At 39.4% G+C, this 16,561-nt stretch overlaps 1 protein-coding gene across 2 annotated transcripts in view; it reads right to left on the bottom strand.

The window, feature by feature from the left end:
- Positions 1 to 1,337: 1,337 nt before the first annotated feature.
- Positions 1,338 to 16,561, bottom strand: part of KCNG3 (potassium voltage-gated channel modifier subfamily G member 3) — a 51,509-nt gene continuing 36,285 nt past the window's right edge. For both annotated transcript variants that reach the window (XM_043989979.1, XM_043989980.1), the window contains exon 2: positions 1,338 to 3,626. In XM_043989979.1, coding sequence (XP_043845914.1) covers positions 2,981 to 3,626 — 646 coding nt within the window. In that variant the 3' untranslated portion in view covers positions 1,338 to 2,980. The remainder of the gene's footprint in view (positions 3,627 to 16,561) is intronic.

Genomic DNA, 16,561 nt, shown 5'->3' with positions numbered 1-16,561 from the left:
AAGTTTGTCTTCACCAAAGAGATAAACTAGGGGTTTATCTTATCACTAACTTAGCAATATTCATCTTTACTTTCTTAGGCCTAACAACTAGTGACCCCAATTTAAGGACAGCATTCACTGTCCTGACTGTGCACTGATGTGTTAATGTGTTTGTTTACACTGTCTCTGGAGTCAGAAGAATCAAATCCTACCCCTGATACTACCCAGATGACCTTGGTCGAGTAACTTAAACTTCCTGGGCCTCAGTTATCTTACAAGTAAAGGGGAGCGAAGGAAGCAGGGAAGGCTAAATGACTTGAAGTCACTTCTGTCTTTAAATCTTTGGTCCTATGAGCCAAGATGTAGAAGACATTGTATCCTTGCCCCCAAGAATTTTACAATCCAATTGGGGAGATAATGCACACACATGAAAAATTTCTAGTGCCAGTTAAATTTAGGGTGATCATATATTTTCCCCTACTTGATGTGGGTTTGCTCTAATTAACTTAGTTTCCATGAATCTACATGTGAATTTCTAAAATCTTCATTCCCAGTAGAAAAGACAAAATGAATTCTTGCATGTTACTCCCAGTATAGTCAAATCAAAAGTACGGGAAACAATTAAAAATATTTAATTGAAGGGAGGAGAAGTGTAACATATTAGTGAAAATTCTAGGAAGACTAAATTGGTAACTAAAAGGTTAAAAACATCACCTGACTCCTATATGGCTAGACATTCTGTTCTTCTTTTAAGAATGGCGGATACCGGGGCAGCTAGGTGGCGCAGTGGATAAAGCACCGGCCCTGAATTCAGGAGTACCTGAGTTCAAAAATCCAGCCTCAGACACTTGACACTTACTAGCTGTGTGACCCTGGGCAAGTCACTTAACCCCCATTGCCCCGCAAAAAAAAAAAAAAAAAAAAAAGAATGGCGGATACTGCCAAGGTCTAGTTTCTCAGGACTTTTCCCTAGATTCACAGATAGCTTTAAGGACAAGCTACAGTTAGGGTCAGTGAGAGAAAATCAGGAACTGTCCCTTGACCCTGGATAGTACTGGTAACCTTTAATTACCATGCCCCTCTATGAACCCCTCACGTCCAAGTCCTTACTTTGAGTTAATTATTTTGCTACTTTAAAAAATGTAATATTGTGAATCACACATTTAAATTAATGGTATCTCCATTAGTTTAACTCTCAGTGATTTATAGTCCAAGTTTCTTTTTTTTTTTTTGCGGGGTAATGAGGGTTAAGTGACTTGCCCAAGGTCACACAGCTAGTAAGTGTCAAGTGTCTGAAGTCAGATTTGAACTCAGGTCCTCCTGAATCCAAGACCAGTGCTTTATCCACTGTACCACCTAGCTGCCCCCTATAGTCCAAGTTTCTTGATGGGAGTGATGATTATGAAAACAAACTAGTGATTTAGAGCTGTATTATTATATTGAGGCACAGAAACTTATCACTAACTTAGCAATATTCATCTTTACTTTCTTAGGCCTAACAACTAGTGACCCCAATGAGTATATTTATCATTATCTTCCACTAGATAGAAGTCTGCATGTTTATGCCTATCTGTACAATTTAAAATATCAGATAGAAGAACAGGATCATACTTTTCAGCTGTCTTAGCTGAATCAGTCTTATTACACAGGCAGTTCAATTGATTACACAGAAATCAATTATTAAGACAAGTGAATAAAAAGTTCTGATTAGGAAATTCTTAAATTTGGGAGCAGAAAAACATCATCTTAGCTGACCTGTAGGCCTTTTTACTAATGTCACTTCATCTGAAATTACATTCGGCATAGAGTTTGAAAAGTTATGTTCTGAAATAGCACAATAGGTGTGTGTGTGAGTGTGTGTGTGTGTGTGTGTGTGTGTGTGCATGCACACATTTAGCTGGAACTGAATACTTACTAATAATGTACCACTGCACTTCCACCACTGATCAAACTCTATTAAATTTGTAATGTTGAAACCAAAGCCTTATGCAGACATCTAAAAACTCATTCTGGTGCTTGAAGATTTCCTAAGTGCTTTCCTCACAATGACCCTGTGGGATACATAGTACAAGTGTCATTCTTCCCATTTTAGTGATGTAGAAACTGAAGCCAGATGATTCAGCTATGGTCACACAGGCTTAGGGTTCTAGTCTTCTAGTTTAGATCTCCTAACTCCAGCTTCAGCATTCTTTTTACTGAGCCACAATATCTACTAGGGCAACAACCCTCTGATACCACCAACTTGTTAAGATATGATTTAATGAGTGTAGCCCAGGAAGCTCTTTTTGCTTTTAAATAATGTGGGTGGACATATCAGGAAACAATCAAAAGAAAAACCCATCTGGACAATAAAGGAGTATAATATTCAAAGTTCAATAAAGCTATAATATACAGTGAGTATTATAATAAGAACAAAATATAACTAGTAAATTGAGACAGATGCTGAAGAGTCAAAAATTATCCCCGTTTGCTTATAGCCTCATTCAACAGCTTAAAATTTTTAGCCAAATCTCTTTAGTATGCATTGAGCCATTCTTGCATGCGGTATATATTTCTGGGATACTCCTGACAATGATGTAAAAAACTGTACACCATCAGGAAATAGAAATGCTTTTTTTCCACTAACCAGAATACTATAAATTCCAAACTTTTTTTTTCTCAGTACAAGCATTGAAACACATTTGGAAAATAGGACCTCTAAGTCTTTAAATATTTCAATAATATGTGCTTTTGGAAATCTGTAGTTATTCAAGGCAAAGAGGATAAAGTCTAAATAATGTCCTGAAATCTTCCTGTCATCATTCTAAGAGCCACCGTGACACTTCTTAAGTTCCATCCTACTTCTTTCTTAATAAATGAAATATTCTCCTCCACAGGGCAGGATTACATTTACCCATCGAAGCTGATGACAATCTTCTTTTCGAGATCATCCAGACATGATGGTTGTTGCTTCGATCAGTGGACGTGGAACAGGTAGCAGCAGGAGGAGAGCAGCAACGTGTCAATTCAGGAATTCGGTGGAAAGGCTCCTACTATATCTAGCAGACCTAAACTTGAGCTCATGGTAACATTGCACAAAGCTATGGTAGATAAAAGTTATGGGCAACGCCAATAGAACAATTCCACTCACTACACAAACTCCTCCAAGGATTCTTCCAGGCACTGTGATAGGATACATATCACCATAGCCAACTGTAGTCATAGAGATAATCACCCACCAGCAGGCAGCAGGGATGCTGGCATAATCTTTGTTGGATGTTTCCAGGTCCAGCCCATGTTCAAGAAGCTGAGAAAGTGCACTAAAGATTGCCATAGCAACACAAATAAAGACAAGTAACATAACCATTTCTCTATAACAACGTTTGAGAGTCAAACCAAGTGTCTGAAGGCCAATGAAGTGACGGGCAAGCTTAATTACCCAAAAAATCCTCATCATTCTAAGTACTCTCAAGGTGACTCCAGCTCTCTGAAGTTGAGAGTTCTCTCCTGTAAAGACTGTCATTAACACTGAGATGTAATAGGGAGTGATTGCCAGTAAATCAATGATGTTCAGGGGTCTCTTGACAAACTCACACTTGTTTTTGGAGACGATGAACCTCACAATGCACTCTGCAGTGAACCAACCTATACAGATGGCTTCAATTATCCTGTCAAGAGAACAAAAAAAGAATTGATCATTTTATTTTTAAGCATTTTAATAGCACTCAGATTATTTTTCCAGATAGTAAGACACTGACATTAATTCATCTACTTTTCCAAAGAACACGAAGAACAGAGACAGCCCTACTCTTATCAGATCCACCACGATTTAATAACTGACAAAATAAAGAGTAGAAATGCAAATTCATTAAGCGTGATTAAGTCCTTATTTATTTACAAAATGCAAAGTTTCCACTAAAGTTAATTAGATGCCAGTATCATTATTTCTGAAGAACAAGATCTTATTTAACAGTATGTAATTAACTTGGAGCTATCAAGAATATATAAACAATATAATCTATTAAGCTTTTCTCAAAGGCTCTTTTTTTGGCATGCAGCTAGAGCATAAACTTGATATAAAGCTATATTTTACCTAGACTTCAACTTATCATAAAACAAATTAGTTTTTTTTCAAGTTGAAATCACTTTTTTCTATTCTTTATTCCTCATACACTCCTACCTTGGATTGCATTTAGAGAGGCACAACTTCCAGTAGACCACATGGGGTCTGAGTACCAAGGGAGTTAAGAATGGCATTGAAAAGCTGGACAACATCCAGAGGACAGCAAACAGGAGAGTGAAGGGTTTCATGTCATCTGGTGATTAGTTGAAGGAAATAGGAATATTTAATCTAAAGAAGAGAAAACTCAGAGAGGGCCTCACACCCATCTTCAGGTATCTGAAGGGCTGTCATTCTTTTTTGGCCCCAGTGGGCAGAAACAGACACAATGTGGGGAAATTGCAAAGGGGCAAATTGAGACTTGATCGCAGGAGAAACTTCCCCAAATGAGGCCTATCCAAATATGGTACAGGCCGCCTTGAGGAGGCAGAAGCTTCTGTCTCATTGGAGGACTTTAAGCAGAGTCTGGATAACCATTTGTCAGGTATGTTATACTGGGGGCTCCTTTTTTGGGTACAAGATGGCCACTGAGATCCCATTCATCTCTAAAAATTCTAGGATTCTCTGTCTATGGGTCATCATTGGCTCGGATCTCTCCTATCAGAAGCGCGAGGAACAGATTCAAAACCAAAGAAAAGCGAAACGATAAAAGTCATCAGAAATCTAAGCCGAGCAATAGTTTTCAAAATCATTATCTTATGGTTAGTTTTTGTTTTAAGTCTGAGCTGGTAAACCCAGCTAGTTAAAGCGCATGTTTTTGTTATTCAGTCTTTTTTTTTTTTCCAGTGATGTCTGACTTTATGGCCCCTTTTGAAGTTTTCTTGGCAAAGATTCTGAATTCGTTTTCCACTTCCTTCTCCAGGTCATTTTGCAGATGAGGAAACTGAAGCAAATGGGGTTAAATGACTTGCCCAGGGTCCCACAGCTAATAAGGGTCTAAGGTCATATTTGAACTCAGGAAGATGAGTCTTCCAGACTCCAGGATCAGTACTCAACTTAGCTGCCAAAAAGCATGGTTTTAGCCATGCATTATGAAGCTGCAGGTTCATATGACCTCGTTACCTCCAAACAAAGAATTCTGACTCATTACTTTAGATGGTACATTCCTCGTGGTAGCCAACCATCCCACAAATATATTGCCATTTGTTACAGGTATAACCCATCCTTCCTAATTGGAAAAGTCCTTCAAATCCCATGTCTTTTTGATGGTGGCTTCATGATATGGACTCTGACTATGGAAGCAGTGTCATTAAAGAGCACTGTTTTGGGGAGACCCTAAAAGATATCACCTGGTTTTTATTTGTAAGCCATGCATCCAAATTAAGGTGGGCTCCTCCAATAAGCCCCTTGCCTATCCCATAATGCTATCTCTGCCCCTGAAAGTAGTGAAGGAATCTTTCTATCAGAACTAAGCTCTTCGGCCTCATCAGATTCCTTTACCTCCAACTCCAGACACCTGCCCAGAAAGAAAGTCTGCAACACAGGAAAGCTCCTATAAAAACATTCCAGGAGGGGCGGCTAGGTGGCGTAGTGGATAAAGCACTGGACCTGGATTCAGGAGTACCTGAGTTCAAATCCAGCCTCAGACATGTGATACTTACTAGCTGTATGACCCTGGGCAAGTCACTTAACCCCAATTGCCTTACAAAAAAAGTTAAAAAACAAAAAACAAAAAAACATCCCGGGACATGAGAAAGCAAAAGAGCCTGTCCTTCAGGTCCTGACCACTAAGGGGCCAGACAGTCAGACAACATCTGAGGTCTTTATCCAGTTGTACAAGGCACTGACTGTGGAGAAGCCACCCCTTAACCATCAAAGAATTGAAAACCAAAGCTAGTAGGGGGATGAGAGCCTCTGGCTATAATGGTATAGCCTCCAACCTGGTGAAACCCTCAGCCAGAAGAAAGAGTGTCTTCTGTCCCCCACAATCTCTCCACTGTCGGGCCTGCCTCTTTGTTTCATGTACCCCATCACCTTGCAAGCTAGTAGCAAAGAAAACCCAAAGGGGGCAGCAGCTGTGGAGAAACGGGCTGGCACCAGCTCTGCTTGTCCACCTGCCAAATTCCACCCTCACCAGACTAGGAAGACTATGAATAAAAATGTGACCATTTGGGGTGCTGGGCCCTCTAAGGCTCCTATAAGGAGAAATTCATGAAACCTGAAGATTAGCAAGCTGTCTTCTTCCTAACATAAGGTTCTAACAAAAATAACACTGAGTCATTGTTTCTCCATGGTGAATGTAATGGGTGGGGGGAGCTGAGGGGAAGAGAGTGCCACTAAGTCAGGAATTCCATATCGAGTGCTTCTACATTCAAAGCTTTGGGGATGTTCTTCTTCATTCCTGTGTACCTGGTACAGACCTGGGCACGTGGACAGGTGTTGAACAAAATGGTTGGATTGGATTAGCAGATCTCACAACATAAAATTCCATGCTGCTTCAGCAGCTAGAAAACAGAATAGCGCAGAGGGCACAGAACTGGGAAGCAAAAGCCTACATTGGAGCATTTATTCACGCCCTGACTTTGGAACCTCCGGCAGATTACTCCCTCCTGTCAGGAAGTAAAAGGAGGGACTCTGAACCGATGATCACTAAAGTCTCTTCCAGCTCAAAGATTCTATGAAATGAATTGCATTCAACAGGGATGTTTGCAGAAGAGCAAATGCCAGGACATTTTTTGCTTAATTATTTCTACCAGCAGCCACAATTGTAATCAGAGTAGAAAGACTGTGAAAGAGGGAAATGCAGATGATGCCAAATGTCTAATGAGGGGATCTCACAGGGAAGAGATAGTGTTAGGAAGAAGTCCTTCAGGTACTTCCAATGATAAACCACTCTACACAACGTCCAGGGCAGTGATATAGCTTATCTGGAATTGCAAGCTATAGGAGATCCTATTAGAGTAAAATGGAAGAGTATTGCTTTTACCTAGTAATATGACAGGTTCAGGGGCAGCTAGGTGGTGCAGTGGATAGAGCACCAGCCCTGGATTCAGGAGGGCCTGAGTTCAAATCTGGCCTCAGACACTTGACACTTACTAGTTGTGTGACCCTGGGCAAGTCACTTAACCCCAATTGCCTCACCAAAAAAAAAATGTACACACACACACACACACACACACACATACATATATGTGTGTGTGTGTGTGTGTGTGTATGTATGACAGGCTCAATAAGATTAGATCTGTAAATAAGCACCTTATTAAACCTCAGGCTTAATAAAATAATTTAATTTAATGATTTCATTAAATACTATATACTGTACAGGTGTCCTGAAAGTTTTACTGCAGCTTTAAGTTATTAAAGTGTAAAAGTGTAGTAAGACTTTTAGAACACTGTGTATAATATAGGATCCAAACTAATGCTTTGTCAATAAGTTTCAAATATAATTAAACCTGTGAATATTACATCTGACTGGAATATCTGGTACTGGACCCATCCAATGTATTGATAGTCCACAACTTTTAGTTTTTTTCTTTCTACTGAAAAGATCCAAGTACTGTATCTACCTTGGGGAAAATGTACACACTATTGCTCCTTAGATCAAATAGAAAAAGTAATAAAAAGAGATGTTGGACATATAAATATATTTTGTTTTTGCTGGATTTTTTTTTCCCCACAACCTTAGGCACATGGAAGGAGAGCTTATTATTTTCATGGCTTATGGAAATTTTCAATTATACTAGCTCCAAATTGACCAACTTAAATAAGCTCTTGGCTAAAATAATAGAAAATCTAAAAGTAAAGACATTGACTCTATTTGCTTCAATTTATTAAAGAAAGGTCAGCAGTACAAAACAATTGTCACAACAAGGAGGTCTAAAGATCTTCCCAGAAAGTAGTCAATAACCTTACCAAGCATAGAGACATGGAGGTCAAGGTCAACAATGTTCTCTCAGGCCACAGTGTCAGGTATATGTGAAAGAAAGGGGTATTAAGAAAGGTATGTCACATAGGAAAAGCAAGGGAGAACAGATGGGCAGTAGAAGCACTGTGCTGGAATTCATAAAATATTAAAAGACCCAGAGGAAAGTCTCTAGTGTGTTGAGTAGCTCTATGAAGAACTTACAGAAGGAGATGAACAAGAATTGCATGTGACAAGAAGGCATGGATGGACTAGAAGATGCATGGATAGAAAGAGAACTTAATCCAGTGAGGTTATGAATTCATTAAAGTATGTTAATATTTGAAAATACTAATGTTTCATTTAAAAAACAATATTAACTGTGATAATATATTCATTGAACATATTCTAATCTCCCAGTCCCAAAAGTGCCTGACTGATAGGAAGTACTTAATAAACGCTTGCTGACTTGACTTAACAAGACGTATAATAGTGTACTTCCACATTTGCTTCATCATTACAAAGGTACCACCGCTTATAGAGAACCCTTCATTTACTCTATTCAAGTGAAGGTCAAGGCAGCCCCAGAGCACAGAGAACAAGAGGTAGACAGAAGTTCCTCTACCCTCTGGGACTGGCCCAGGCCTTCATTAGACTCTCCAGGGTGGTTATTCCCCGTATTCACTCCCTGCTCAGAAGTATTTCAGAGGGCCACAGACACTCTGGAACTAGAAGAATCTAAGATGGGACAGGTTGTGCAGTGGAGAGGAAGATGTGTGGAACCAAAAGTAGTTGAAAATCATGCCACTCAGCAATGTAGAACCTTTAAAAACTGGCAAGAACCTGAAAATAACTGTTTTGCTCTAACTACATGTCACATCACAGAGAACCTGATTAAAATCCAAAATGATCATGGAGGACCAAGATTTAAAATCCCAGCTCTTCTACTTACAACCTATGTGAACTTTGGGAAATTATAACCTATCTAGGTCCCAATTTCTTCATCTGTAGAATGAGGGTGCTGGATTCAAATATCTTTTCTTTTAGTTCTAAATCCTATGACAAATTGGAAAATGGAAAGATTTAAACATAATGCAACTGAGAAGATGGAAAATTAAACTGAATAAATATAAAATGACACAGAACTGGAGTATCTTGTGGTCAGAGTGGACCACAAAGTAAATGGAAGAACTGGGTTCAGATTCAGGCTCTGCTATTTATTACATTTGTGACTTTAGTAAATTACTTAATCTCTGAGCCTCAGTTTCCTCATCTATAAAATGAGAGTGTACAAATCCTATGGTCCTACATGGACCATGTTTATTGTTATAATTTAAAAACAAGTATAATATTATCTGTGATAAGAAGAGGCAAAATGGCATCATGTATATGGAACCAGCCTCAAAGTCAGGTAGATCTGGGGTTCTGGTCCCACCTCTGACACCTAATAGCTGTATGACCCTATACTAATCAACCTCTCAGAACTAACAACGTTAGATGAAATCTCTCTGGAAATTACTTGTATGGTCTAAAGCTGGGAATAAGGAAGGTTTCAGTTTTCCAGGACTGTTTGATGAGAGAATAAGAAAGAACTGTGTATTTTTTTAAAAGGGGGGGGTACTGTGGTTGTAGGTTTTGCCCCTCTTTACTTAGAAGTAAAGTGTAAGAACAACTCTCCAAGGACATGTTAGAGAGAAGATGCAGACCTGCATGAACACAGGGAATTTTCTCACCCACAAGTTCCCTGTGCCAATGAAATCACAGGTCTGGTCCCCATCCTGTCTCATATCATAATATGTAAGTAAGGGTGTAGAATATGGAAACCATAGGGTGCCGTTCTCAACATCTGTCAGACTAGTTTGGGAATGCTAAAATACCCTTCAAAAATGAATGTAACCATGCTTTAAAAACATGAATAAACACTGAGGCCCTAACAATTTTTAATCTTTGGATCAGTGGACTATAAAGCAGAATGGAAGGCGCTTAAAGTGAAAGAGAAGAACTTTAGACTATATATTAGAAGAATCCCCCAACTGTAAGGCTTGTGAAGCCAATGTATGACACTTGGTGACAAAAGGGAACCCAATTTCCTCCTATGGCTATTTTAAATAAACAAACAGATCTACTTTTCCAGTGGGTGGTTTAAGTACTGTTTTTCTTAAAGGCAGGGAAATGGACTGAATGGGCAATTAAGGTCATTTTTGGTCCTGTGAGTCTATGAATCCATGAAACACAAATCATTTAGTCTATCACTTAGATTATCTTTAAAATGCAGTAGACATTTAAGATTCAAATTTATAGCATTTGGCAGAGGCCCTCGGAGCTTCGTGTTCCTTTGAAACACACAGAAATGTACAAATGATATGCAGTTATAAATAATCAGGATATTTAGCAGATTATTTACATTTCCTTTCCAAAACAAAAGTCACATTTACTTCATTTTGCATCATCTATCATCAGATGAACTCCTCTTCCTCTCAACACAAAAGGACCAGGTACACATCTAAATGCATCAGGGCAAAAGAATGCCCTATAACCCCAGCCTTTTCTCATTCTCCTCTCAAATGATGCTTGGCTAAAAGAGTCTAGGTACATCATTGCTCTGATTTTTTCTCTTATAACATGACTAATGCAGAAATAGGATTAATGTTATTATGTGTATATATATATATATATAACCTATATCAGATTACCTGCTGTCTAGGGGAGGGGGGAGGGAGGGGAGGGAGGGAGAAAGATCTGAAATTGTAAAGCTTGTATGGACAAAAGTTGAGAACTATCTTTACATGTAACGGAAAAAATAAAATATTTTATTAATATTTTTTAAAAAAAGAGTCTAGGTACAGTCATGAACCAAAGCCAGCATGAACCAAACTGGATAGTTACAATACTGGAAAGGGGTGAGGGGGGAAGGCTAAATCTTACTAGCTTTCAGCCTCTAACCACAGGGATAATTTCTAAACAGATTTCTAACTCATCATAGCCATAAAGTAATTATACTGGTTTCTATAAAGCACACACAGCAATTTAGTCTTCTTTTGGAAGGCCTATGCCCCTACAAGATTCTGTTTCCCTATATTTAGGGGAAAAAATCTAACAGACTATCTCTTTAATACATCTGATAAAACTGTTTCCTCTTTTTTAAAAAAAAAGGTTATAGGATTACTTCTCAGTTTTCTTGTCTTTCATGAAATAAATTCAGGGAAATGGCTGGATATCTCTCTTTAAAAGAATAAAGCAAAATTATTTTGTATTTACTTATTTGTGAAGACACAGACAGACACAGAGAGGAGGGAGAGGAAGAGAGAGGAGAGGGAAAGAGAGGGAACGAGAAGGGGAGAGAGACACACATAGAGAGACAGAGAGAAAGAGAAAGAGAAAGAGAATGAGAAAGAGAAAGAGACAGAAAGACAGAGGGAAAGAGACAGTGAGAATGTATTTATTAAACTCTTACTAAGGGCCAGGCTCTGTGCCAAGTGCTAGGAATACAAATTCTAGCAAACAAGACTCATTAACCTCAAGATGATGGTGATTCATAGTGTCAAATTGTGTATCGGAGAGATAAAGAAGTGCCCTAAACCCTAGAAAAGAAAGCAATTTGTAAATACTAAGCCTAGTTTCTCAGTTGACAATAAGGGGGTCAACTTCCAGTCAATGCCAGGTCCTAATTCCCTTAAGGGAAAGTCCCACAGGGTCTGGGAAGCTCTGAAAGGATCAGCTTTCCCTCTGAGTTAGGAAGTCTATTCTTTTTGCTTACCCCCCCCCCAACACCCACCCTATTCAACACCAAGTCAGGCACTTGCTGAATCATCTTTGGTAAACTTTGTAACATTCCTTGTTTGTTGAATCTGCACAACTTTTTATTTCAATATGGTTATGATTTTCACCTGGACATATGGGACTGTACAAGATCCTCATACACAAACTGCTTTGAGACTTTTTTCTATATGGCACTGGGGAAAAACAAGTGAAAAGGACAATATTTATGTTTCCCGAGAAACCCTAGTGCACTGATTGTTCTGGATTGGGAACGAGAACAATGCATTCAAAACGCGCCACTTCCTATTTGCCAATGGCAACAATTTTTTCAAAGGGCTTTGGAGGGGCAGGTGTAATGCCTGGCTTGCTCAGCTGATGGAAACTCTCCATTTGGAAACTAGTAAGAAGCTTGTCAAAAAGAGGCAAAAATAGCCCCTGAGCTCAAGGAACTTATCCTAGTTTGGGAGATATGTAACTAAATAGGTACAAACAAGATACATATGGAGTAGCTAGAAAGTAACCTTAGAGAGGAAAGCTTTCGCACCTAGCGGGAGAAGGTGACCTAGAAGTGGCCTCTAGAAGGGGAAGGAATGAAGTAATTATTAAGTGCTTACAATGTGCAAAGCACTGTGATAAACCCAGGGGACATAAAGAGAAAAGAAACTCAGTCCTTGTTTCAAAGAGCTCACATACTAACAGTGAAGTCAGATAGAAAGGATCTCATAATCCTAAGGGTTCAGTTACAATGTAGATGGTAATGTTCCTTTTTTTCTTGTCATTTCCACTGATGAAACTCTATCGGTTTCTGATGTAGAACAGTTCCATAGCACCGAAAGCTCTGGTGGCAAGAATGTTCTTGGTGGCATTTGAGCTGTCTCAAAGGAAATTAGAGATTCTAAGAGGTGAAGACAAACAGGGAGAGGCTTCCAAGCAATACAAAGTCCCTTCATCTACAGCTTTTCATTGCTCTGCTCTCTCCTCGTTCTCTGCCTATTTGTCTAACCACTTTTTCTCAGTGTCCCTTGTGGATTTTTCACCTATGACATGCCCTCTAATTGGGGTGCTCTCTTGTCCTAGGCCCCTCTTCCCTTTTTGTTCTATAGTATCTGACTTGGTGATCTCTTTAGCTCCTATAATTTGAATTTTCGTTTCGATGTAGATAATCCCCAAATCTATATATTTCCAGGCCTAATCTTTTCGGTCATGCATCTCCAACTGCCTCTTTGTCATCTCAAACTCAAATGACTAAAAGAGAACTCATTATCATTCCCCCCAAACCCTTCCCCATCCCAAACTTCCCTAGTACTGTTGAGAGTACCACCATCTTCCCAGTCATCCAGACTCAGAATCTGAGTGTCATCCTGTACTCTTCACTCTTACTCAAATTACATCAAGTGCCTACTATGTGCCAGGTATATGGCCCAGCTTTATTACCAGATCCTGTAATTTCTACTTGCACAACATCTCTCACATTTGTTCCCTTCTCTTGAATTATAAATCACACACACACAGAGTTTAGGTCCTCATCAGCTTTTACCTGCACTATTTCAATAGCCTTTAAAAAATTATTAATAGGGGCAGCTAGGTGGAGCAGTGGATAAAGCACTGGACCTGGATTCAGGAGTACCTGAGTTCAAATCTGGCCTCAGACACTTGACACTTACTAGCTGTGTGACCCTGGGCAAGTCACTTAACCCTCATTGCCCCGCAAAAAAAAAAAATTATTAATATGTTTTGATTTTACTTCACATAAATTTTCCCCAATCTCCCTCCTACAAAGCCATACCATATAACAAATAATTTTTGAAAGAAAAAGAGAGAAGGAAGAAACAAAACAAAACTGATCAATACAATGAAAAACGGTGTCAATATATGCAATATTCTATAACAGGTGGATCCCCACCACTGTAGAGGAGTAAAGGGGAGGTGTCTTCCCAAAACTTTTCTTTGGGGATAAGTTTGTTTTTTGTAATTTTGAAGCATCCATTTTTGGGGGCTGGGCAATGAGGGTTAAGTGACTTGACCAGGGTCACACAGCTAGTAAGTGTCAAGTGTCTGAGGTCAGATTTGAACTCAGGTCCTCCAGAACCCAGGGCCAGTACTTTATCCACTGTGCCACCTAGCTGCCCCCAGCATTCATTTTTATTGACCTATGATTCTTCTTTGCATTTATATTGTTGCAATCATTATGTATATTGTTTTCTTGGTACTGCTTACTTAACTTTGTATCAGTCCATGCTGGTCTTTCCATGATTCTATGTCTTCATCATTTGTTTGTTCTTATAGGGTCTAATATTTCCATCACATTCATGTGCCATGTGATGAAATAATGGGATTTAGCAGATACTCAAAGACCCACCTGGAGATTAATCTATACTGATTGAATCAAGTGAGAGTGATTGACTGCTGATTAAGCCTACTTCAAGTTAATTGGATTGTAATCACACCTGGCTATCCCTTAAGACGGTATTGTTCTCAGAAGCTAGACTGTGAACTCAACCTGAGAACACCTTCAAAACCAATGGATTTGGATGATGCCAACCAATCAGCTTGAAGCAGTGTGTAAGGACTGCCTCTGTTCCAGACCTATAAAAAGCTTCCCCAATGAGCTTGCTAGAGAGTTCCTGATTAAAGCAGGCTCGTGGAGGAGGACTACAGGAAGAACCCAACCAGGCTGGAACTCTAGGCTAGGTAGGACTTCTTTTTCTTAACTTTCTGAACTCCTTGTGAATACCTCTATGCTTTAATAAATGTTTAATGCCCAAAGACTGGTGCTGAAACTTCTAATTTAAGGTGACCACAATTTAGATTTTAAACATCACAGCCACAGGTTTTTTTAGCCATTCTCTAATCAATGGGGGTCTCCTTTGTTTCCAGTTCTTTGCTATCACAAAAGATGCTGCTATAAATATTTTTGTATATTCAAAGACTTTTTCTTTTTTTTCTTTTTCTTTTGTGGGGGGTGGTAATGAGGGTTAAGTGACTTGCCCAGGATCACACAGCTAGTAAGGGTCAAGCGTCTGAGGCCAGATTTGAACTCAGGTCCTCCTGAATCCAGGGTCGGTGCTTTATCTACTGAGCCACCCAGCTGCCCCCTCAAAGACTTTCTTTTTATCAATGACCTCCTTAGGGTACATTCCAAGCAGTAGAATCTTTGAGTCAAAGAGTATGAGTGCTTTATTTGTAAAATTTCAAAATGTTTCCAGAACAGTTATGTTAATTCATAGCTCCATCAACAATGCATTAATATGCCCATATTTCTGCAGCTCCTCCAACAGTGACCACTCTGGTCTTTTGCCATCTTTTGATTTTGTTTCTCTTATTTTTAATGGCTTTGAACATTCATATGGCTCTATTCTAGCCCATATTCCATTCAACTAAACAAGGTGATTTTTTAAAAAAGAACAAGTCTGACCATATATTCTCCCCAAGTCTTCCACTCCAGTGGCTCCCTTTCAACTTCTAGAATCAAATATAAAATCCTTTGTTTGGCATTTAAAGCTCTTTTTATCTTTCCTCCTCCTCTTCCTCCTCTTCCTCCTCCTCCTCCTTCCCAGGGTTAAATGACTTGCCCAGGGTCACATAACTAGTAAGTTGCCTGAGCTTGGATTTGAATCTATCAGATTCTCCTGACTTCAGAACCAGCATTCTATCCATTGCACCACCTAGCTGCCCCTCTTTCTAGCCTTATTACACTTTATTTCCCTTCCTTTATTCTATGATCCAATTATACTGGTCTACTTCATCTCCTGTCTCTGTGCCTTTGCCCAGGCTATTCCCCAGGTCTGTAATGTCCTGCCCCATGTGTAATTTAAGATTCTAAATGTGGATTCTAATCTGTTCCCCCAGTTTTGGGAGAAACTGACTAAAATCACTGATAAAACAAGTTTAGGTTTTTAAGGGTTTATTGAAAAATAGAAAGAGAAAGATTGAGAACAGAATTCCAACAGCCTGGCATTCCTATCTTTCCTCAAATTTCCTGTGAAGTTCTCTGCCGCCACCACCACCATCAAGTCAGGAACCCAAAAGAGACAGAGCTCTCCGCGCAGGCCCTCTTTCCTCCTTCCTGTCTCCTCCCAGAAAATAGGAGGCTCCTTAAGTTGATTGGCTGGTAGCCTTGATAGACAGCACCCATGAGCTAACGTCACTTCCTGACGCCAAGGAAAAGCCACATGACCTTGCCCTCTGAGGCATTCTCCTCATGGTGGAGCTTTCCTATATTAAGTCTCCAGTAGGTGGCATCATTACAATCATTACACCCATAACTTCCACTTCTTAGTTTCCCTGGATTTATTCAGGTGTAACTCAATCCCCATCTTCTGCATGAAGAAAGGCTGTAGGGTAGGACATGAAATTCCTCAGAAAGCTTTCCTTTATTGAAAGAAGGATTTGGACTTCCGGAACATTCAGTTTTCCATCTGCAGTTCTGCTTGGTTTCAACTCCAACTCCCCCTGAATGCCCCCACCCCTACTACCAGCTTCCTTTTGTGTTCTGTCTTCCCCCATTAGATTGTGAGCTTGAGGGCAAGGATTGTCTTTTTCTTATTTGTATTCTTAGCTCTTGGCGTAATGCCTGGCACATGGTAAGTGCTTAATAAATGGTTACTATATTGTATTGAAGCCTTTTCCAGTCCCCTCCTCCAGCTGTTGATAAAGTCTTCTCCTTCCATTGTTTTTCTGTGTTCCACTTCCATGTACCTAGTGGCTTACAAACTGTTTTCCCCATTAGCTTCTCGAGAGGAAGAATTGGGTTTTTTGGAGGGTTTGGCCTTTCTTTTATAGCACACTCAGCACCATATTTGGCACAAAGCATTTAGTAAATGTTTTTTGACTAACCACAATAATTCAAATAAAAATAAAACAACATTCTAAACAATAATAAT

The sequence above is a fragment of the Dromiciops gliroides genome, chromosome 2, assembly GCF_019393635.1.
Source record: "Dromiciops gliroides isolate mDroGli1 chromosome 2, mDroGli1.pri, whole genome shotgun sequence".
In the NCBI taxonomy this organism is placed as follows: domain Eukaryota; kingdom Metazoa; phylum Chordata; class Mammalia; order Microbiotheria; family Microbiotheriidae; genus Dromiciops; species Dromiciops gliroides.
Note: the sequence above shows the minus strand (reverse complement) of the source record. Positions and strands in the feature narration are given on the sequence as shown.